This window comes from Triturus cristatus, chromosome 6 (genome assembly GCF_964204655.1).
Source record: "Triturus cristatus chromosome 6, aTriCri1.1, whole genome shotgun sequence".
Taxonomy (NCBI): Eukaryota; Metazoa; Chordata; class Amphibia; order Caudata; family Salamandridae; genus Triturus; species Triturus cristatus.
The window spans coordinates 1,350,146,986-1,350,170,282 of NC_140589.1; the positions used below are offsets into that span (position 1 = coordinate 1,350,146,986).

The 23,297-nt window shown below is 42.3% G+C and overlaps 1 protein-coding gene across 1 annotated transcript in view; it reads right to left on the reverse strand.

Moving 5' to 3' along the window:
• Positions 1-23,297, reverse strand: part of LOC146821407 (uncharacterized) — a 1,203,178-nt gene that overhangs the window by 522,264 nt on the left and 657,617 nt on the right. The window contains exon 39 of the mRNA XM_085609844.1: positions 4,316-4,393. Coding sequence (XP_085465970.1) covers positions 4,316-4,393 — 78 coding nt within the window. The remainder of the gene's footprint in view (positions 1-4,315; positions 4,394-23,297) is intronic.

A 23,297-nucleotide genomic window follows, 5' to 3' on the forward strand; every position in this document is an offset into this window, starting at 1 on the left:
AGATAGAAGAAGTGAGGCAGACAGCTGCATTCATTGCAGCTGGTCCATCCTGGCTTATTTTTGGTACCACAGAAAAAGGTCACAGTTCAACTCCAAGTACTCTTAGCAGCATATTTACAAGGAGCTAGAGGCGCAGCTGCGTCATATTATTTTTGACGCAGCGGCGGCCAATCAGTGCTCCACACTTCTCCTTATTTACAAACTGACACATTGGGCCCAATGCATCAGTTTGTAGAGGCCTGCGTCACATCATACCTGGACCAGGTGTAATGTATGCTGGGTAAGCGTTCCCACATTAAAAGCCATGTAGAACTGACACTGTTCAATTTACAACTTTTCACTGCATCACTCTACGACTCGACTGTGTCAAAATCCCTACACCTTCTCAAACCAGGCGTAAGGATTGACACTGGGCTTTTAACATGGGACTTGTCTCGGTCTTCGGATGCATTACTGGACTTGAGTAAGTCTTACGACAAACTCCAGCAATGTGTCACTTTAGCACCAAAAGATGCATCAAAATTTCTAATGGGTCCGTGAATCCTTGTGTCATGGAGCACTGTATTGTAAATACAGCCCATCCATGGCATTATTAGGCCATTTGCTGCAGGCATAAGAAATATGAAGTATTGATGATGATGTGTCAGTTCCTGTAAATATGCCCCTTAGTACAGTACAAGTGACAGAGACCAGTCAAGTGTCTCAAACAATGTCCTCTGAGTCAGGGACCCGATAAGCACACAGTTCATGTAGCCCTGCAGAAAAAATATATATGTGGTTTGGGATTTTTTTCTCCTCTGAAATGGCAACAATCACATAGCACTGCACACCACCTGAAATGCTGAAATGTCATTGTGGACCAATGGAGTCACCTGGAAGGAAAACATACACAGCTACAGAAGAAGCAAACTGAAGTGAATGAATGCCTCAGTTCCTAAATCCAAAGGGCCTTTGGCTGACGAGAAGATCATGGAACAGAATAAGCATACACATTACTAGATGTCAGTATGCCAAGTCTGGCCTCTAAAATGGCTCTAGCTGTAACCTCAGCCTGGCACAGGATTGTGAACACTGCTCTTTTATTGTGTGTTTCAGTGGGTCCTAGTTTGACAGATGTCAACTGTGATGCCGGCAGAAGAAATAAATCAGTATTAGGATCGATTAAGCAGGAATTAAAAAGTGTCACAAAAGCTGATGAATAGACCATTTATGTGATAGGATGAGGATAAAAGTGTTGCCTCTTGACCCTCTCCTATTTACTTTGATGGAAAGTGAGCAGTTCCTAGATTTTACAGAAGCCATTTGTCCAGAATCAAATTTTCTGAGCTGGTTAAATTTTTCCTTTCTAGCCTGCCAGAACTGGGCAAGACAGTGCTAGCCTAAGTTTGAATTGAACTGATGGAAAGAGCATTTACCTGTTTATGGAAATGTGGAGCAGTAAGAAGGCTACAGACTATCTGCCCATAACTGCCCATTGTGCACCAACATAGTTTTTGACTCCAGGGCAACCACCACACGCTTGGCATTGCAAGGTGTTCCTTCAGAATGCAACCATCAGAATGTTCATATAAGTGTGCTCCCTACAAGGTTCAATGCTACTTTGATTGATGAAAAGCTATAAGATGATTCATCATGAAGGTAATGCTGATGCATGTCATACATAGCTTAGCATTGGGCGTTTAGAGAATGCATCTTCTAGATTCTTGTATCCTTCGAGTATACAGTGTGAGGTAAGACGATTCTATATAGACTTATGTTATAGATCAGATTTATATATTCAAGGATCAGATGTAGAGGATGGAAAATGATACCATGGGATGACCATACCACCATGACCCATGTTATCCTCACAAATATCTTAATCTCTAAAGGTGTGGAATCACAATATTGACTTCTAAATATCAACCTGCGGCCTCGCTGTCTTTATGCAAGTAATTCATAGCCCCTGTTACCATGGAAGATTCCTGCCCCCTCGCATCTCATGTAGACACATAGACGCTTGTACATGCACTAACAGTCAGTATAGAATAGATTCCGTCCGAGAGACCTTTCCTTTTGGATAAAACAGTTCCTTAAACAAAGATACTAGATACGATTTGGGATTAGGTTGACCTGACCCCCCAGACTTCTGTCTCCACATGTAGAGCTAAATGTCAATTCCCCTTCACCCTCTAGTTGCACGTCAATCACACGTCATGCGGCTGCGCGCGCATCTCTGCCAAATATTTCTGCTGACACTGCAGGATTCTCTTATGGATCCACCCACTTGTGACATCATTTTAAATGACGTTTCTAGTATACGCCTATTATTACGCCTATTTTCATTACGTATGTGTATTCTTATCTGTATTATCAGCTGTTACGCCTCCTGCATCTGTCTTAACGTAATGCTTTTCATATATATATCCTTACTTGTCAATAATGTATTGCCTATCCCTTCCTGAACCTTCGTGGTGATGGAATACGATTGCCTGGTTCGAACCATAATTCCTTTGTAAGGAATAAAGTCCTTTTCAGAACCTCTAATACCACGGATTCTGCCTCTTATTTTGACTGAGTTATTCTTACTAGACTTTACCGCATAAAAAATAGTACAGGTAATTTAAATATTTACCACACAATACTGGATGCACAATATCTTCAAGGTAAGTAGATGTGGAGTTATATGAGTTAACCTACACTCACCTATGTATATCTTATCTTGCCATAGATATTGTTGAAGGTTAACATTTTTGAATTAGAGATTTCGACATCCAACAATATCTAAGGAGTAAATACGTTAAAATATTCTAAATTCTCATCACTGTCTACGATTCACACTTTGCTGTGTTGATGTGAGGTGGATCATGATAAGAGTAGGAGCACATGAAACAAAAAGTTCAAGCTTGAAATTCAGATAATGGAAGAAGTACATTCTCAATCGACTTCCTCAGAGGGCAGTACCAGTGGCAGCTCCGTAGTTTAACTGCATTCCAAATTATGCGTAGTACTGAGTCAGTAATGTGTCAACAGCAGGTGTTATAAAACTGATGTGGCATTTCTCCATAATATAGAAGGTACAATTTAATAAAAGGTAGTCTGTTTTTATTCATTGTCTTTGAGTTTTTTTCTGTTTTGGTAAAAGCAGGTGTTATTGTGGCCAGTTGATGGCCAGCAGAGGAACAGAATAAAATCAGTCATGCTTCTGAAAAACGTATGGGAAGGCAATAGCTCAACTTCAAGTCTACCCACTGTCTCCTGTGAATCATAGAACATCAGTTGCATTGATGTACTTCTCCAGATCTCATTTCTCATTGATCTGTGACACCCCCTAGGTTGCCACCCTCAGATCCATGTTGTTAAATGTTTTCAATAGAATCACATGGGTGTCACTTTTGATGGGCAAGCCATCGCTCTACCATAATAGCCTGCTGGCATTCAAAAGCATCATAGCCAATGACATGCCAGTATACAATATAAACCTGGATGTCTGGTTTTTCTGCGAAGCCAAAACAAAGATTGTACTCTGTCAAAGAAGTAGAAATGCAAAATAATGGTAGGGAGAGGATGTAGCCTAACGACTATGGTGGTCGATCTCACATCTGTGCCACCCTCTGATCCATGTTGTTAAATGTTTTCAATAGAATCACATGGGTGTCACTTTTGATGGGCAAGCCATCGCTCTACCATAATAGCCTGCTGGCATTCAAAAGCATCATAGCCAATGACATGCCAGTATACAATATAAACCTGGATGTCTGTTTTTTCTGCGAAGCAAAAACAAAGATTGTACTCTGTCAAAGAAGTAGAAATGCAAAATAATGGTAGGGAGAGGATGTAGCCTAACAACTATGGCGTTCGATCTCACATCTGTGGAACTGGGTTCGAGTCTCGGAATAGACGCTCAACATCCTGTGATTCTGGACAAATCACTTAACTCCCCGTGCCTAACAGAAATGAATGTGTCCTTGTGTAACGGCACTGGTGCTCATGTAAAGCGCTTAGATACCATTGGGTCAAGTTTGCGTTATATAAAGCTTCGGAAACAAAATTTGGGCAGCAGATAGGTCAAGGAGGAACAACGTTGACCATCAGTTAATGAAAGTAGGATTTGTTTCCCAATATCTGCCACAGAGTTTTTGGATCCCCAAGGGTTTCCAAGCTATTTTTAAAACTGATTCGAGATCTAGAGGAAATAAGTAGCCCTGACATTGCTTTTGAATTTGTGTAGCGCGGTTTCTTCAATGTAACCGTATGTGGTAATCATAGTTTCAACATATCCATTTTTGTCTACATTAAGACATTTTTATTTTTTTATTTTATTAAAAAGCTTTACCTTTCCACAGACACTTCCTTTCCGCTTTCATCTTCAATAGCAATTACCACATCGGTTTCCTCTTCCAGTGCAACGGTTCTGCAAAATAATTACATATACTTTGCTCTGAAACCTTCAAATAAAATCTATGATGTAAACTTATTAGTATGATAATCCATAAATATAGCAGTTTGTTCTGTACTGATTGTGGCCAAATTCTCTTTATGTCTATTTATGTTGCTAAACGTTGTATCACACTTTCAACCACGAATTGTAGGGCCACTCCATTAAAAAAGTATTTCCCAAGGGCATTCACAGGTATGCAGGTCTTGATCCATGAATGAGAAACATCAAATGACCTTAACCAGATTGACTCCTATGCTAAAAACAGGCTGAGCATACGAATAGCACAACTGGCTTGTTCCTACACTGATTACCTGAACCCAAGAATGCCCGTATCTCGGCGTTGCATAATTATTCTTGTATTTATACTCACTGCATGACACGACATGTGAATCCGGCCCCAAATCACTTGAATTAGATGGATCACTTACAGAATATCGACGGACCGAATATCGACTTACAAGAATATCAAGTACAGAATATCGACATCCTATCTCCATAAAGGTACGTACAAAAATATTGAAACCAAAATATCGTTGTTTAAAATATCGTTGTTTAAAATATCGTTTTTTTAAATGTCTTAAAAATAATATAAAATTAATTAAGTAATAAATATAATTATTAAAAACATAGCTAGAATTATTTTAAAAAGTTAAAAATGATAAATAATAAATGTAATATAAAAAAATTCAACATACATATTTATAAAATATATATATATTTACTTAATATTAATAAACAATTATTTTATTATAAGATGTTAGAAACACAATAAAAACTATAAATACATATATATTAATATATATATATAAACCTGTAATATAAATATACAAATAATGTATAAATAAGAATAATAACTACCTACAACCAAAAGTCCAAACAAGTACAAAAAATAGTGGCTGATAATTGGAAAATTCTAAAATCCGATTCCATCTTAGGCCCAAAACTGACCAACAGACCACTCATAACATACAGAAGAGGTCGCAACCTTAGGGATATGTTGGTGAAAAGTGACATCTCTGATAAAAGGGGCCAACATATCCAAGGACTCAGTGGATTTTATCCTTGTGGACATTGCAGGGCCTGCCGGTCTAGTGTGATGGTTAAAGAGTTTGCAATACCAGGGACCAATACAAAAAAACAAATCAAACAATTTTTAACTTGTAGTTCCACCTATGTGATCTACATTTTGGAATGTCCTTGTCACAAAAAGTATGTGGGCAGTACGTCGTGCATGGCTAAAAAGAGAGTCCAGGAACATTTGAGGGCCATCCACAACAAAGACCCCAAATATCCCATTGCAAGACACTTCCAAACCGCTCACCAATCTAACACTGACCTTTTGAGATACTATGCCATTGAACAGGTCAATGTTGGTAGGCGTGGTGGGAATCGTGAACTTGCTCTTAGAACTAGAGAATCTAAATGGATATTAGAATTGGAGACCAAATTTCCTGGGGGACATAATTTGGACGAGGAACTTGCAACCTTCTGCATACGGAATAACTTCCTTAGTTGCCGTCTAAATGGGTCCATGATATGTTCATTGTGTCCTGATGTTTGATTGTAATCTGATTGTTCTTACAAATACTGATTTATGATAATGTTTTTAATCCATTTTAATCATTGTTTTTGTCACCTCTTTCTAGGAGTCAGCCGGGGGCACGTCACTCCTTAGAAAACCTGAGCACTGCACTGATCTTCACATGTCTGAACTGAATAGAAGACTGTCACCTCACCACGATAAGCTAAGATACACACTGTCACTTTTGTTACTTTGACCCCCCCCCTTTTTTGGATGATTTTTTTCTTGATCCTTGGATCTAGATGCACTCTAATTACCTTTTTGGAACATCCCTAGTCGAACCCATTGGGATCACCTTACTGGAAGTCGGACACTCTAGTTACTTTAAATTTGGCCTGATCACCCATCTGATTTAAATTGACTTCTTTCGGGCACTAGACCGAGTACAATGTTGTTTCTGATGTATATATGTGATACTACTAATTATGCGCATATTTACGTTACTCTCATATAATTCATATGAGATGGAGGTCAGTTTTCTCACTTGAATTAAGCGGACTCACCGTTTTGACTTTCAAATCCCTATGATGTAATAGGGATTTAATGCAAGGGAACTAGTCAAATATGGCCGATTCATTTTCTTTTATGTAAGTGTCCTTCCACTATGTTGATTACATTTGACGAGTATTGGTGTTTGTACATAAGATGTTCCTGATTGGCTTGAGGTTAACGTGTGATCAAGGCACTTTTGTGCTGAAACGCGTAGCGTTACCTTGTGAATAAACTCCCACTAGCTGTACCTTTCTGAGAGCGTGTTTTGCTCATCGTAGCAGAAAACTTTATTGATTCTTAACTCGGCGGTGGGATTGGCCGAGTGCAACACGCCACCTGACAATGGGATATGGATCCCGGAAACGAATCCTTTTGTGAAACGATGGAATATATATATATATATATAATAAATTAAAATATTAACATTTATGTTTATTTTTAAACAAATATTACTACATTAACTATAATAGTACGGAAAAAGTTGGACAGCGTAGGGGATAAAATTACTATTCCCAAAGAGTTACAACAGTAGGGAAAGTGTTGGATAGTGGGAGGGTAAAAATTACTATTCCCACTCCAGTGAGTGCACCAGTAGGGAACATTGTTGGGTGGGGGTGGTTAAAAATTGCTATTCCCACTCCAGCAAATGCAACACTAGGGAAAGTGTTGGATAGCGGAAAAGTATGAATTAATATTCAGGGTTTTGGAATTTAATAAAATATCTACTTGTCCATGTGGCAGGTTGTTTCATAAATCTACTTGTCCTGTAACACAATCCACTTGTCCCTTTTGTGCCATGTAATGCGGCAACAAATTACTGCAGCAATCTCATAATATAGGAGTTCTAATATGGCCTCTCTAATTATGCCAGGGCTTGTACATAGTAGGTTTTCAATACTAGCAATTCTCTTATGTTGCTACGTTTCTGCAGGTCTACATACTGGGGCTGAAGGTAGTGGTAAGCAATAGTTCAAGGGTTGGAATGCCCTGTTGAGTCTGTGCAAACCTACTAACTTGCATGTTTTAAGGGTTTTCACCAACTCTTTTCTAATCTCTTCCCATATTGAAAAAGATTGGAAATTTTCTCCTGACAATGGCAGACGTAAAACTTCTTCCAGGGTTGGGAAAAAAGTGGTTGGAGAAAAAGTGAACTCGAAACATTCAAATTTTCACATGAGCAAATCTACACATGTACATTTGCTCATGCTAAAATGCAGTATACAAATATTTTCTAGGAGCACTATTTCTTGGCCTATTTCTGTAAAATCTTGTAAATATATGGAAACTGAATATGTGCACTTAATACAAGGATATATAACATGGATGCACTTTTGAGGGTTTCTTTAATAATTGACCCTCTAATTTGGCCTGGCATTAACCATGACCTTTGGTCTTTAAGAAAATGTTCTCACGCATTGACAAAACCAAAAAGCTGACCACCAATTTCAGACCTATCACTTTTCCAATACTTGTTTTTTTTTTGTTTCCCATAATCGTATTTCAACTGGTTACACTGATTTAACATTATGAATATTTTTTGGGAAATACAAGCTTACATCAACATGTTACTAAATGATATTGCAAATATATGATACCCAAAATCTTACAGTAGCTTAGCAAAATGTTTTGTTTCCTACTTGCATTTTTTTGTGAACATTTTATTTTGAAAGCAAAGAATCATCACTCTTGCTTTCAAGCTTCTGCAAAAATTAGCATATAATCAGAGCATTCTGGGAGCATTATACATCGCCTCATATTACTAGACTTTGAAAACGTGTGTACACATTTATACTGGAACCACTGTCAGTAGTGCAGGCTGAGCTTACAAAATTTACTTTTAGTGCTCACCCTAATAATAAAGGCTTTGCATTAATGAACCGTAAATACAAGTTTGAACAGTATTATCACACGGACACACACATTACCTTAACTGTAGACAATGCCTTTCCCTGATCCATAATGTGGTACTATAAACTGGCAGCCAAAGGGTTTTACACATGAAAACGTGTTGCCCTTCACTCCAAACAATACGTCCCGGGCATCGGGCTATAGGAATTCCACATCCTAGATATTCCCACTCCAACAACTGTAACAGTAGGGATAGTGGAGGTGTAAAATGTACTATTCCTACTCCAGTGTGTGCAACAATAGGGAAAGTATTCGATAGCAAAGGGGAATAATCTACTATTCCCACTCCAGCAAGTGCAACAGTAGGGAAAGTGTTGGATAGTGGAGGGGTAAAATGTACTGTTCCTACTCCAGTGAGTGCAACAGTTGGGAAAGTGTTGGATAGCGGAGGGGAAAAATTTACTATTTCCACTCCAGCAAATGCAACAGTAGGGAAAGTGTTGGATAGCGGAGGAGAATAATTTACTATTCCCACTCCATGGAGTGCAACAGTAGGCAAATTGTTGGATAGCAGAGGAGATAAAATTACTATTCCCACTCCAGCGAGTGCAACAGTAGGGAAATTATTGGATAGAGGAGGGGAATAATTTACTATTCCCACTCCAGCAAAATAGTAAACATGAATTAACAAATATTTAACTAATAAAAAATAATTTACCTGTCACCAAATACCCCTATAAATAACACCACCACTATTGTAAAACATGACACAATTAACATAATTGCTTAACAATTAATTTATTAACTAATAACAATAAACAATAACATTTAAAACAATGAGTAGTACATTAATTAATACTAATACGACTATAAAATAACAATAAATAAATATTATCTGAGAAAAATTAAAATGATATTAATTTTTAATTACTTGCCACACTACTCCCCTCTAAATACACAACTCACTCATAAACAATTGACACAATTTACATATTTGCCAATTCATTATTAATATGATTAACAAATTATTTAACACAATTAACAATATGAAATATTAGATACACACATATTAATGAATACAAATTATTAATGAATGAATTATAATTACATTACTTCCCTCCTTACTCCCCTGTAAACCCACAACCCGCTCTTAAAAATATAACACAATTAAAATATTTGCCAATTAATTTTTAATAATTAATATCCAATCAATAACTAAAAAATAACAAAGAATTAACACAATTAACAACATAAAATATTAAATACATAAATATTAATTAATAAAAATATTTATTAATTAATTATAATTAAATTACTTCCTACCCTACTCCCCTATAAACCAACAAACCGCTCCTTAAAACATGACACAATTAACATATTTACCGATTCATTAATAATTAACAACCAATTACTAACTAATTAATAACAAATTAACACAACAATATAAATTATTAAATAAAAAAATATTAATTAACATTATGAATTAATTAATTATAATTAAAATATTTCCCACCCTATTCCCCTATAAACCCACAACACGCTACAGAACTAAAACGCAATATTTAATTTTTTCAAAAATTTATAATTTCTAAACATATATTAAGAAATATATTATAATTAAATTACTTCCCACCCTATTCCCCTATAAATCCACAACCTGCTACAGAACGAAAATACGCAAAAATTACTTAACATATAGGGGCCGATTCCAATCCTGTAAAAAGGCCGTACGAATCCTCGTACGGAGCGTTTTCCCCATACGACTCATACCCGGTAAACTACCCGTACAACCTAGGAAGTACGATTGGTACAGAACTCCTATTTCTGTACGTTTCGTACAAAAGACCGTACGGGTCAAAAGAACCTGCGATTCTGATCCGGAACAGCTTGTACGCGACGTCCGTACATATGTAAGCAGCGTTTTACGGCCCAGCAAGTACGAATCGTCCCTATGTCACTCCGTACAGCTCTTTTTTTACGGGAGCCAAACACAGCCGGAAAAGCCGAGTCCGACGCGAACCGCTACGCAACGGAGCCCTGGTACGTGACGTACACGCCATGAACCCCATCGTACATGTCATCCCGGTCCTCCTAGCCTACGACCTGGTGCACCAGACCTGACGCACACGCCGTAGAAGGTGAGAACAACACCCAGGGGCCGGGGGGTGAGGGGCAGGAAACATACCCCATACCCAAAGCAAAACCTATAGTATGGAGCCCATACATTACCACCAGGTTCTGGTCACTTGGGGGGGCGTGTCCAGCAACCCCTGCGTACCACAACAACAGAAGTGGACGTGTACGGTGCGTTGCACACGTACCCCTAGCACCAGTAGAACAGTGATACGGACCGTACACATGCAATGAATGTGTGGGTACGGTGTGTTCCACACGTACCCCTACGGCACCAGCAGAACAGTCATACGGACCGTACACACGCAATGAATGCGTGGGTACAGTGCGTTCCACACGTACCCCTACGGCACCAGTAGAACAGTCATACAGACCGTACACACGCAATGAATGCGTGGGTACCGTGCGTGGCACACGTACCCCTACGGCACCAGTAGAACAGTGATACGGACCGTACACACGCAATGAATGCATGGGTACGGTGCGTGGCACATGTACCCCTACGGCACCAGTAGAACAATGATACGGACCATACACACGCGATGATGTTGTGATGTTGGGGTACGCACCGTACATACGCGATGATGTTGTGATATTGGGGTACGCACCGTACATACGCGATGATGTTGTTGTGAGGTCCGTACATACGCGATGTTGGTGTACGCACCGTACATACGCGATGATGTTGTGATGTTGGGGTACGCACCGTACATACGCGATGATGTTGTTGTAAGGTGCGTACATACGCGATGTTGGGGTACGCACCATACATACGCGATGATGTTGGGGTACGCACCGTACATACACGATGATGTTGTAAGGTGCGTACATATGCATGGGGGGCCTGTACGACTCGTACCCCTGTACGACTCGCAGCCCGGGAACTACTTTTCCCGGGATACGAGTCATACAAAGTTTGCTTTGTAGCGGGTAAAGTCATTCCCCGTGTACGGGACGTTTTCCATACGAATCCTAAATCGGAAAGCCGGTCCGGATCGTACTTGTACGCTCAGACTATATTTTTAGGCTTCGTACGAAAAAGTGTCCGGGTCCGTCTCGTACAACTTTTCCCGATCGAATTTGTACGGATCGGGCTGATCCGCATGTATTTTTCCCGTACGAATCGTACTTCACGGGTGGGACAGGACTTGTACGATTCGTACGGGGAAAATTACGGATGTGAGTCGTACGGGAAAAAAAAATACAGGATCGGAATCGGCCCCAAAATGAATTACTTCTAAAAATTTCAAACACACATTACAAAAATTATACTTTTAACACATACTAAAATACAGAACACTTAAATAAATTTCGATATTATTAACAACTATATTTTGACTAACGATATTACTAACTTCGAGATTAAAAAAACGATATTTCTTACCTGCATGTCGAAATTCTGGTCGCCGATATTCTTGCAGGTCGATATTGTGTCACATCGATATTTAAACATTGATATTATGGCATATCGATATTTAAACATCGATATTATGACTCTATATCGAATTAGATAACAGGCCTGTTTCTGAAGCTAGAAATATGAACCACTATTTGTCCATGTGTGTAGACCTGTACTTTGTCTAATAACACTATGCCCATCGATAACACAGTGCCCTAGAAACAACTAATTATAATATGGTACACATACTTGACTGCATGCGCTAGATTTACTTCCATGCGTATCCAAGGGCCTGGTTTAGTGCTGTTTGGCCATGTGTATGTATAACTTTACGAGTCCCTGTCTTTAATCTCTGTGTTGGCATATGTTTATGGGACCTCTATGTCTAAAGATTTATTTGCCCTTGTAATTGCATGTCTGGTGGGCATGATAAGTCTAAAGTTAGTGATCTGTCTGCATGGATGCTAGTATATCTGGTGGGCAATGTGCAAGAGTGCTTGTAAGTGTGCATGTATTAGTACATGTAAGCCTGATGACCGGGGAGTGTGGGTGTCTGCATGTGTGCTTATCTTGATATTTGTGATATGTACATCAATGTGCATGTGTGATGTATGTCAAATACATTGTCAATGTGTGTAAGGTTGTTGTTTATCTCTGTCCTGGTGCACTATGGTACAAAGGTCAATTTGTCAATGCTTGTTTCGTTTGGTATGATGAAGTCGTCCAATTTGATCATTTTGCTTTTCTCTGCAAGGAGGCTTTTCCACATGAAACTTCACAATCTTTGCGCTTTTTTTCAACATTCAACCTGCTTTTTCTTTCACAAAACTCGCTGCGTTCACTGGAACTTGGATACTGACATTCAGCGCCAAGTTCATACAAGAGCAGTGAAGATTTTTCCTGCAGTTTTATACCCTGAGTAGTTTTGCACTGCAGCCGAATAATGCTTCAGAGTAGGCTGACAGATCCTGAACAAAACTTGCAGGGTTTAGCTATGTTCCTTCTAACTTTGTCTGTGGACAAACTGGCTCCTTCTCTAACCCCCCTCCTCATAGTGAAGAGGGCCAAGCTTCCTTGACATGTTTGCTCGGTGCTCCCGGGATTAGTATCACCAGTGCTTTAACTGGGCAGTTGCTCTTAGGCTCAGAATATCTGCACCTATTTTATTTGGTAGGAAGATTATTGTATACTTCTTGTGGGAATGTATCAACATTTCTCAGAAAGTCATTACTCAAAGACAGGAGTATCTGCACTTATCTCACCCAATCCAAGCACTTGCTAATACTACATACATTTTGTTCTGTTGCTCTCTGAGTCTTGCCAGTAAAATTGCCTGGAATCATTTACTACTTAACTGCTTCTGTTCTCTGTTGCTATGGGGGCTATATCAAAAAATGGAGAGAAGTCTGTATCACATTTAAATGTTCAGTTCTTACATTTCCACCAAAAAACGTATTTAGCAGATGTGGTACCTGCTGGGTTCCCTAGGGCTGATACCCAGCCAACTCCAGCGTTTTCAGACCCTTTTTGATCGACCAGCTACCTTGGGATCATCAGCATCATTTGAAGGCCTGTTCTTTGTAGGCTTGGGCTGCACCACTGTTCTTCCTTACCCATGCCTGTCATGCCTGGGCAGAAACATGTCCCATTTTGCGGATGTGCTTCTGCAAAACAAAAAGCTGGAAGCCAATTGGTCATGCACCACAACACGGAGAGCCACCTGACATGGAGCAAGTGTTCTTGTAATGTCGGCCAAAGTGGAAAAAGAACAGATGATGGACGGAATGCTGAATTAATCAAACATTCACCCCAGTCACAGATCTGGGTTAAATCCATCGTTTTTTGCACACCACACCATTCCAGTTTGGACCTAGCCACATGCAAATCAGTCTTGACCCTTTTCCTCATGGGAACCGCTCACCCCGAACTCCCAGGCCAGGTCTTTCCTGGACCAGAAACAAGTATCTTGGGACTGGTTTCAGGGTATCACCCCACATCTGGCAGGCAAGTGGCATGTGGCATACTCTGGCATGCGAGTTGCAGCCAGGATGCAAAGATGATGCCTCTGATGCACTGCCAGCTTGACTGCCATTAATAAACCTAGGTACCAAATACTGACTAATATGGACATTGGCAATATTAAGTGCATGTGCGATTATCTAAACTCCTTGGGCCCGATACACAGAACTAACTGAAGACAAAATCCTAAACTTACTACCATTTTGGAATTCACAGAAGGCACTTACTCATTTCGGTATTCACAGAAGTTAGGAGTCCTAACTTTAGGACTCCTAAATGCCTTCTGTGAATACCGAAAGTCTTAAAATTAGGGTTTTACTCCGTTTAGGAGTAGTAAAGTTACGACTCCTAACTTTAGGACTCCTAAATGCCTTCTGTGAATATCGAAAGTCTTAAAGTTAGGATTTTTCTTAGTTTAGGAGTAGTAAAGTTAGGAGTCCTAACTTTACTAGTCCTAAACTGAGAAAAATCCTAATTTTAAGACTTTCGGTATTCACAGAAGGCATTTAGGAGTCCTAAAGTTAGGACTACTAACTTCTGTGCATACCGAAATAAGTAAGGGCCTTCTGTGAATACCAAAATGAGTAAGTGCCTTCTGTGAATACCAAAATGGTAGTAAGTTTAGGATTTTGTCTTAAATTAGTTCAGATTATATCACATTCTTTGGTAAATCATCGACTGATGTACACTGACCACAACAAATATGTTAACTGATACAATAATTAGAAAACAATGGTGTATTCTACCATATGTTTAATGTCTATACTATTTTAACCATATGAGTTTCAAAGAAAATAGAAATCTTAATTCTTACTTTGGGAATAAGAAAACAACAGATTAACCATAACCATCATAATGATAGCTTCATTGGAACCATGGGAGTCGTGGGTTTGGGGAATAATGTCATGTGTGATTTTTCTAGGACAAACCAGGACTCTAATCCCTCTACCCACATGGCAGACACTGAAGAATTGTGCGACTATAGCTCAAGTAGCACAGATATGGGTCATCTGTGTTATCAATACCTTAATTGAAGTTTGCACAACTCGTAGCGTGTGAGTAAAATATATATTTTTAAATCAAAGCTCCGTGGTTACCCATCATTAGGAAGCACTGGAACCAATGTTGAGCTGCAAGCTTTTTATTAGTATAGGCAGTGTCCGTGTGTCAAATGAAGCAGCTTCACCGTCTGCCTGACACGTTTTGGAATAAGATTCCTTTCTCAAAGGCATGGCGGGTCAAAGTGTGCAGGTGCGGCTACTCCCAGAATATCAATGCGTCATGGCATGCTCTGATTGGGCAGTCCTGATGGAACCAATGCCATGTATGCTGGGAATCGTAGTTCCTTCACATCCTGAATGGCTGCACACCAAATTCCTGCAATGATAAAACTCAACATGAGCCTCGACACAGGGACCTGCCCTCAATCCATAACAATGGTCCCACAAGGTTGGCTTGATGAATATCGCACCGTTCGTGGCCCCCTGTGATTCGCGGGGTGGTGCACTCCTCGCGGCTGGGCGGCTGTGTTTTAAATCAAAGCCCCGTGGTTACCCATCATTAGGAATCACTCAGACCAATGTTGAGCTGCAAGCTTTTTATTAGTATAGGCAGTGTCCGTGTGTCAAATGAAGCCGTCTGCCTGACACGTTTCCGAATAAGATTCCTTTCTCATAGCTTGCAGCTCAACATTGGTCCAGTGCTTCGTAATGATGGGTAACCACGGAGCTTTGAGATATATATATATATATATATCTTTATATATCGATATATATATATATATATATATATATGCGTGTGTAGGAAAGTGGGTTTCTGTTACAGTAACCCCCACTTTTGCCAGGTTTCTGATGCACTTTGACATGATGTGGCTTGGGTCCCTGCCAATCTGGATCCCAGGGTCTGTGTTCCTTCCCAAAACTGTGCCTTTGTACCCACAATTGGTACCTCTCTGTCCACAGGTAATCCCCTTGTAAAAGGTACCATGGGTACTAAGGGCACTGTGACCAGGGAAAGCCTCTAAGCAGTGGCGGCTGGTGACATTCGAAAGTGGTAGGGCGCAAAAACTGCCCATCTGTACTTCATCACGGGGCTAGTGAGCATTACTGTCAAAAGGGGAGCCAGGGGGGTTCTCGCTCAAGAAAACTACGAAAAAAAGAGTGGGAAAATCATGCACCCGAAAGCGCACCTGATAACTACAAAGCAATTGTGACAGTATTGACCCGAAACATGCAAACGCATGACAAACACTCCATAGTTTACAGAATTAAAACTGCCCAGCTACTGTAGTGTGCAAACTCCACAGCACAACAGGCAGGGTTCTAACTATGTTACCTGCACAGGGCACACAAAGCCGTCTTGTCTGTCCACTCTTCACAATGCACCTGCCCGACATCCTCCCCTCACAGTCTTGCAGTTGCAATGACGACATTTAATGACAACGACACAGCTACTCCACTCTGTAACTTCAAAATGGACCTGAGACAACAGCGCCCTGTACCTCATTCACCCATTCTCAATGTACATGCCTGCCCTACAAACCCCTGTTATTTATGGGAAAATGTTTTCAATACAAGTTAGGACATCCCTATCTACTCGGTAATACATTAATCAGAATACCGTATATCCAGATCATCTTTCCATTATGTGGAAGTCTTTACCTCATAACCAAGAAGCTAATTAATACTATAAATACGAATTTTGGGAAAAGCGGATGGAAGAGACGTGACCAACCGAGGTCTGTGGCCAATGGGGTGAGGTGGAGTTTTGCGGACTTTCCTTCCAAAATAAAAAGAGTGTTTAGTGCAAAGAGCTATTATCAGTGTTTTTCCTTGAAACAATATTTTTCTGATCATGGTATTAGTGCGCATTACTTTCAACATCATCACGCTTTAACAGATTCAGTCGCGGCCTGCATTACGGGCGGGTAGGGGGGATGGATTTTGAAATTGGATCATCGTGCCGCGGGGGTGTGGGGGAGGAGGCGGGAGGGGTTTCATGGAAAAAAATATATAAAATAAAACTTACCGTCCCGCGCCATCTTCTGGATGGGTCCCGACTCCCGCTGTCCGGTCCCGACTCCTGCGTTTTCCAATTCCAAGCCGGCCGGCTGCAGCTTTCCTCGCGTCATCAGGTAAGGAAGCCTCCCTCCCCTCCTCCAATCACAACTGGTGAGGCGAATCTGAGAGCGCCCCAGCCGGGCCATTTTCTCTCTGCATGCAGCAGCCTACATAGAGAAAAGGGAGAGTGGACGTTCCTGCTCTAGGGCAGGGGGGGGAGTGGCTTGCCCACTGTTGTGCATACTGACTGTTTGGTCGGCCCCAGGGCCACCACCTGTCATTCCTTATAATTCCATTCAATATAGACTTAGACCAAAGTAGATAATATGGCTTGTGTGTGGTTTTAATGTCTATATGCGACCTCTAGCGGAGATAGTCCAGCCCTTTGGCGTGCGTATTGTCACCTACGCGGACGACACCCAGTTGGTGGTCTCTCTGGACCACACTGAGGAGCCGTCCAACACCCTGGGCCTCTGTCTAGAGGCCGTTGCTAAGTGGATGCAATCGTCCTGTCTCAAACTTAACGGGGAGAAGACAGAGATTATGCTATTGGGTAACCCTCCTCCGACCATTTTGACATCAATTTGGCCCACCTGCCTTGGTGCTCCCCCCCCTCCCAAACCGCAGATAAAGAGTCTGGGAATCGATAAAGCGCTGGACTTCTCGGTCCAGGCTACCAAAACTGCCTCCACGTGTGTCGGCCTAATGAAAATGCTCCGCAAAGTACTCCCTCTGCTTCCTTTCCAGGCGAGGAGAATCATGGTTCAGGCCCTGATACTCTCCCGCCTGGACTATGGAAACGCGCTATATCTGGGTGCCCCGGTTTCAGTGACCAACAGGCTCCAAGTCACGCAAAACTGCGCCGCTCGGTTATTATTCAACATCCCCCGCTGGCAGTCAGCCAAGAAAGCTCTAAAAGAATTGCACTGGCTCCCGATGGCTGCTAGAGCACAGTTTAAGGCTATGTGCATTGTGCACAAATCTTTCCATCGAACAGGCCCTGCCATCCTGTCCCCCTTAGTTGTGCCCTACGCTACATCCAGAGCCCTTCACTCGGGATCATTGCACCTAGTTACCACTTCTAAAATCAACAAAGCACGTTGGGGCGGCCGTTCCTTCTCCCATACTGCTGCAAGACTTTGGAACTCCCTCCCCTTAGCCCTCAGAGAAAATAATAACCGGCTGGCTTTTAGGAAAGCTTTGAAAACCCACCTGTTTGCAAAAACGTGCTAGTCTCACCCTGCGGCCCGCCACAGTGATCAATTAAAGCGCTGCGAGGCCTCCGGGTAGTCTATGCGCTATATAAATATAATTTTTCATTTCATTTCATTTCTCACATGGAATTTACGTGAGTTAAACGACAGCAGAAAAGCACAGCTAGTCCACGCTTATCTTAATCGAAACAAAATTGATATCTGTTTCTTACAAGAGACCCCCTTGGCCAAAGTCCCTGCACCTGGGCTTCACACACGAGGGCGGGGTGAAATCTACTCCTCTACATATTCCAACTATGCCAGAGGAGTCACAATATTAATAAAAAAGGGTCTCCCTTGACAAATGACTCATTGCCTCAGTGACAAAGAACGCCATTACGTTATACAAGTGGGCACCCTTTACAAACACCCTGTGACTGTACAGTCTCAACACTGATGACCCAGGGTTCTTCACGGAGGTGTAGACACAAATAACAGATGACGGCCCCCTGGCCATAGTATGGGGGGGAGACTTCAATGTTCCACTTGAGGATTCCATGCCATATCCAGGATCTTCAGACATCCCCACCCCAGGCAGCCAAAACCCTGAATACATTTATCCTTAATAATCCCTTTGATATCTGGTGTCACACACACCACGATGTGCGTTAAGGAAGGTGCCTCTCTTCCCATCATAATACATGGTCAAGAATTGACTTTTGGTTAATTTCCTATGACACGCAGAGTTGGACCAGATCAATAACTAACCAGGCCCCTACTCTTTCCGATCATGCACCGGTAAAGCTTGTTCTACAGGTTACCCAAACTCTGCTCCAAACAGTCACCTGGCATCTGCCACCGGGATTGCTGCCAGATGCAGTATTCAGGGAAGAAATACGGACAGCCATTATTGAATACTTTGAATATAATGCAGGCTCCGTGCAATCTCCCTTCACATTGTGGGATGTTTTTAAAATAGTTATACGGGGTGTCTGTATTGCTAGGCAATCTGGAATCCTTAAAGCTATCCGCGGGTAACTCTCCAGACTTAAAGCTGACATTTGTGCCCTTGAATCAGACTTCTTTCATTCCCAGAATGCCTCCACATTTGCCAATATCCGTAACAAATTGTCAGAATGCCAAGATGAAGCGACATGGGAAACACTATTTATGCAAAGAGGCCCAAGATCAGACATATGGAGAGAGGGGGACAGTCCGTTTGCAGGGCTACTTCGCAAACCACATGCTTCAACTTATGTGGCGGAACTCCGCAATGCAGAAGGCCAAACCAGTTCCTCCCCAGCTGAACTCCTAAACATTATTTCCTCCTTTTATACCCAACTTTACACTGTCACCCCGTTGCTAAATCCGAGGAGCTTAAGGCATATCTGAATACTATTCAATTACTGTGGCTACATAGCGCTCACCATGAATATCTTGATTTACTTATAATGGCAGAGGAAATCTCCAAGTGATTGTGTGCCTACCTGAAAAAAACAAAAGGTTACAGGGATGTTATAGTTAGGCTCAAATTTCACTCCTACAAAACCATAGAAATTCAGCAGTCGTAGTTACCTGAGCTAACTATAACTTACGCCTTCGCAATGCGCGGCTTATGACCACACATAGCCAGTAGGTAGTTATAGTTAGGACCAACCTTTCCCTTCAACGAAGCATCTTTTGTTTAGCTTATAACTTTGGCACCGTTGATGAATCGTCAAGACATTTTCCCCCAAAAAGCCTGCTTTGTCTAATTCTGCATGGAAAGTTTCGGGGTGATTGGTCAAGCAGGGGCTGAGAAAAAGGGGGGGTACCGCAATGATTTTTACCCATGCAATCTCTATGGGGATTTTGCTATTTTAAGACATAGCTACAGGTCAACCCACAGAACAGATTTACACCAAATTAGGAAGAAATCTAGCTCTTGGTCCAGAAAGTGCCCTTTTTGTAATTTGGTGTAACTCTGTTCAGTAGTTTTGGAGTTCTGCAGATAGCCGCATATTCAATTATATATTGCTTTACGTTAAAAAAACAAACATCCCAATTCACTGGAAAAAACAAAGGTTATAGGGACGTTATAGTTAGGTTCAGGTATTACATACACAGACCATAGTAATTCGCAGTTTTAGTTATACTGATATATATATTTATATATTCTCAAATGAGGTGTCCCCCTGCAAGGATGCACTCAAAACCATGGCGAATCCTGCGCTTGAAGCAGCATTCTTTATTAAGGAAAACCGGACATCACTTGCCCAATTATATTTAAAGACCTACGCATTTCGGATCTCCTGCTCCTTGTTCACGGTCTCAATGCATTGTCATTAGGCAGAGAAAGAGTGAAAAACGAGTCTCTAAATCAGTCCTTTTATTGCCCTCTAGTGGGTTTATTAGATTACATCAGCATTCTGGGACTCGTAGTTTTCCCACTCTCAAATTGTTCTCTTCAGTGGGTTCCGCCGTCTTGCCAATCAATGCACAATTCTTGCTCTCCAGTGAGCCTCAGGCAAGGGATTCTAGTTTCATTTCAATCCAACCTGTTTTTCTGTAAACTCAAACACAGACAGTCCGTGCGCTACACCCACCATTTCTTTTAGTGGCGGTGCAATCTTCCCACCCGGGACTGGCGGATTATATCTTCATACGAGGTGTCCCCCGGCAAGGATGCACTCAAAACCAGGCGAATCCTGCGCTTGAACAATCAATCTCACTGGAGAGCGTGAATAGTGCATTGTTTGTCAAGACGGCGGAACCCACTGAAGGGAACAATTTGAGAGTGGGAAAACTACGAGTCCCAGAATGCTGATGCACGTAGGGCTTTTAAATATAATTGGGCAAGTGATGTCCGGTTTTTCTTAATAAAGAATGCTGCTTCAAGAGCAGGATTCGGCTGGTTTTGAGTGCATCCTTGCAGGGGGACATATATATATATATATATCCCAAATAACATCCTACTCCCAGGTACGTGGGAATAAGGCTATTTATTTTTCAGGTCTCCCTCGACCCTGCAGTAGGAGAGATATGCATTTTGACTGCGCAGCAGCCTTTATCAATATATATATATATATGTAAATAACTTATCGGTGGTTGTCACTCGTAGCTACATTGCTTTTCAATGGAAAGAAAATGTTTTGGTTCGCTAATAACTCTGGCCCGGTTTGACAACTCTTCACAACACTTTCCAAAAAAAGTTCATTGACCTCAGCTCCTTTCTGGAAAGTTTCAGGGTGATCCATCTAGCGGGGGCTAAGAAAAATGAGGGGTCACAAAATACAAAATCCCTATTCATTTTCCATAGACTTCTTTAGACAAGGCTACTGCAAAAACTGCTGAAAGGAAGTAAACCACATTTGGAATGAAGCTAGATCTTGGTGCACAGATTGTGTTTGTTGTAATTTGGTGTAAATGTGTTCAGTCGTTAGAGAAATTTAGGGGCAGCACGCAAGCTATGTTCCAAAGAGACTACCCCCAGGACATAGGAGTTTTCGGGCAGGGAAACCTGCGTTTTCTCTTGCTTGGTGGGAGCATTTTCAAACACCTGCCAAGTAGGAACAAACACCAAGGTGCCAATTACGATCCTGGAAAAACCGGGTACGAACCGTCGGTCGGAGCGTTTTCTCCGTCCGACTCGTACCCGGTCGTAAAACTTTACAAACATGGAATTACGATTCGCACGGAAACACAATTTCCGTACGAATCGTAAAAAACACCGACCGACGAAAATATACATACGAATGTGATCCGGGAATGCTGCGACGTGACGTCGGGACGCTTTCAGGCAGCGTTTCACGACCCAGGAAGTACGATTCGAACCGACAGCAGTCCGGACGGCAATATTTTCACGGCACCCAAAAAGTGCCGGAAAAGCGAAGTACGGCGCGAAACGACCAGAGTAGGTGGCCCGGTACGCGCCGTACCCCCCCCAGCCCCCGTATGTACGCACCGACCCCCCCCAGCCCCCGTATGTATGCGCCGACCCCCCCCAGCCCCCGTATGTACGCGCCGACCCCCCCCAGCCCCCGTATGTACGCGCCGACCCCCCCCAGCCCCCGTACGTTTGAGTCGTACCCCCACCTGTGTATGTACACCCATGTACGTTCGAGTCGTACCCCCACCCGTGTATGTACACCCGTGTACGTTCGAGTCGTACCCCCACCTGTGTATGTACACCCGTGTACGTGTCGAACCCCCCGTGTATGTACACCCGTGTACGTGTCGAACCCCCCCGTGTATGTACACCCGTGTATGTTCGAGTCGTACCTCCCCGTGTATGTACACCCGTGTACGTTCGAGTCGTACCCCCACCCGTGTATGTACACCCGTGTACGTGTCGAACCCCCCCGTGTATGTACACCCGTGTACGGTCGAGTCGTACCCCCACCCGTGTATGTACACCCTTGTACGTGTCGAACCCCCCCGTGTATGTACACCCGTGTATGTGTCGAACCCCCCGTGTATGTACACCCGTGTCAAACCCCCCATGTATGTACACCCGTGTACGTTCGAGTCATACCCCCACCCGTGTATGTACACCCGTGTACGTTCGAGTCGTACCCCCCACCTGTGTATGTATACCCGTGTACGTGTCGAACCCCCCCGTGTATGTACACCCGTGTACGTGTCGAACCCCCCCGTGTATGTACACCCATGTACGTTAGAGTCGTACCCCCACCCGTGTATGTACACCCGTGTACGAGTCGAACCCCCGTGTATGTACACCCGTGTACGTGTCGAACCCCCCGTGTATGTACACCCGGGGGGTTCGACACGTACACTGGTGTACATACACGGGGGGGTTCGACACGTACATGGGTGTACATACACGGGGGGTTCGACACGTACACGGGTGTACATACACGGGGGTTCGACACGTACACGGGTGTACGTACACGGGTGGGGGTACGACTCGAACGTACGGGGGCTGGGGGGGGTCGGCGCATATGCGGGCACATGTCTCCATGGTTGCTATGGGAGTTCGGTGCGGACAGTGTTTTTACCATACGGTTGTAACATCGGACGCACGGGATGGATCGTAATTCCGCGGTCGGACTTCACTTTTCACATTTGTACAGTAAATCGTCCGTGGACGTGTCGGACACATTTTCCGACCCGAGGACGTGTGGGGAATAATTCCCAATGCGATTCGTATGGA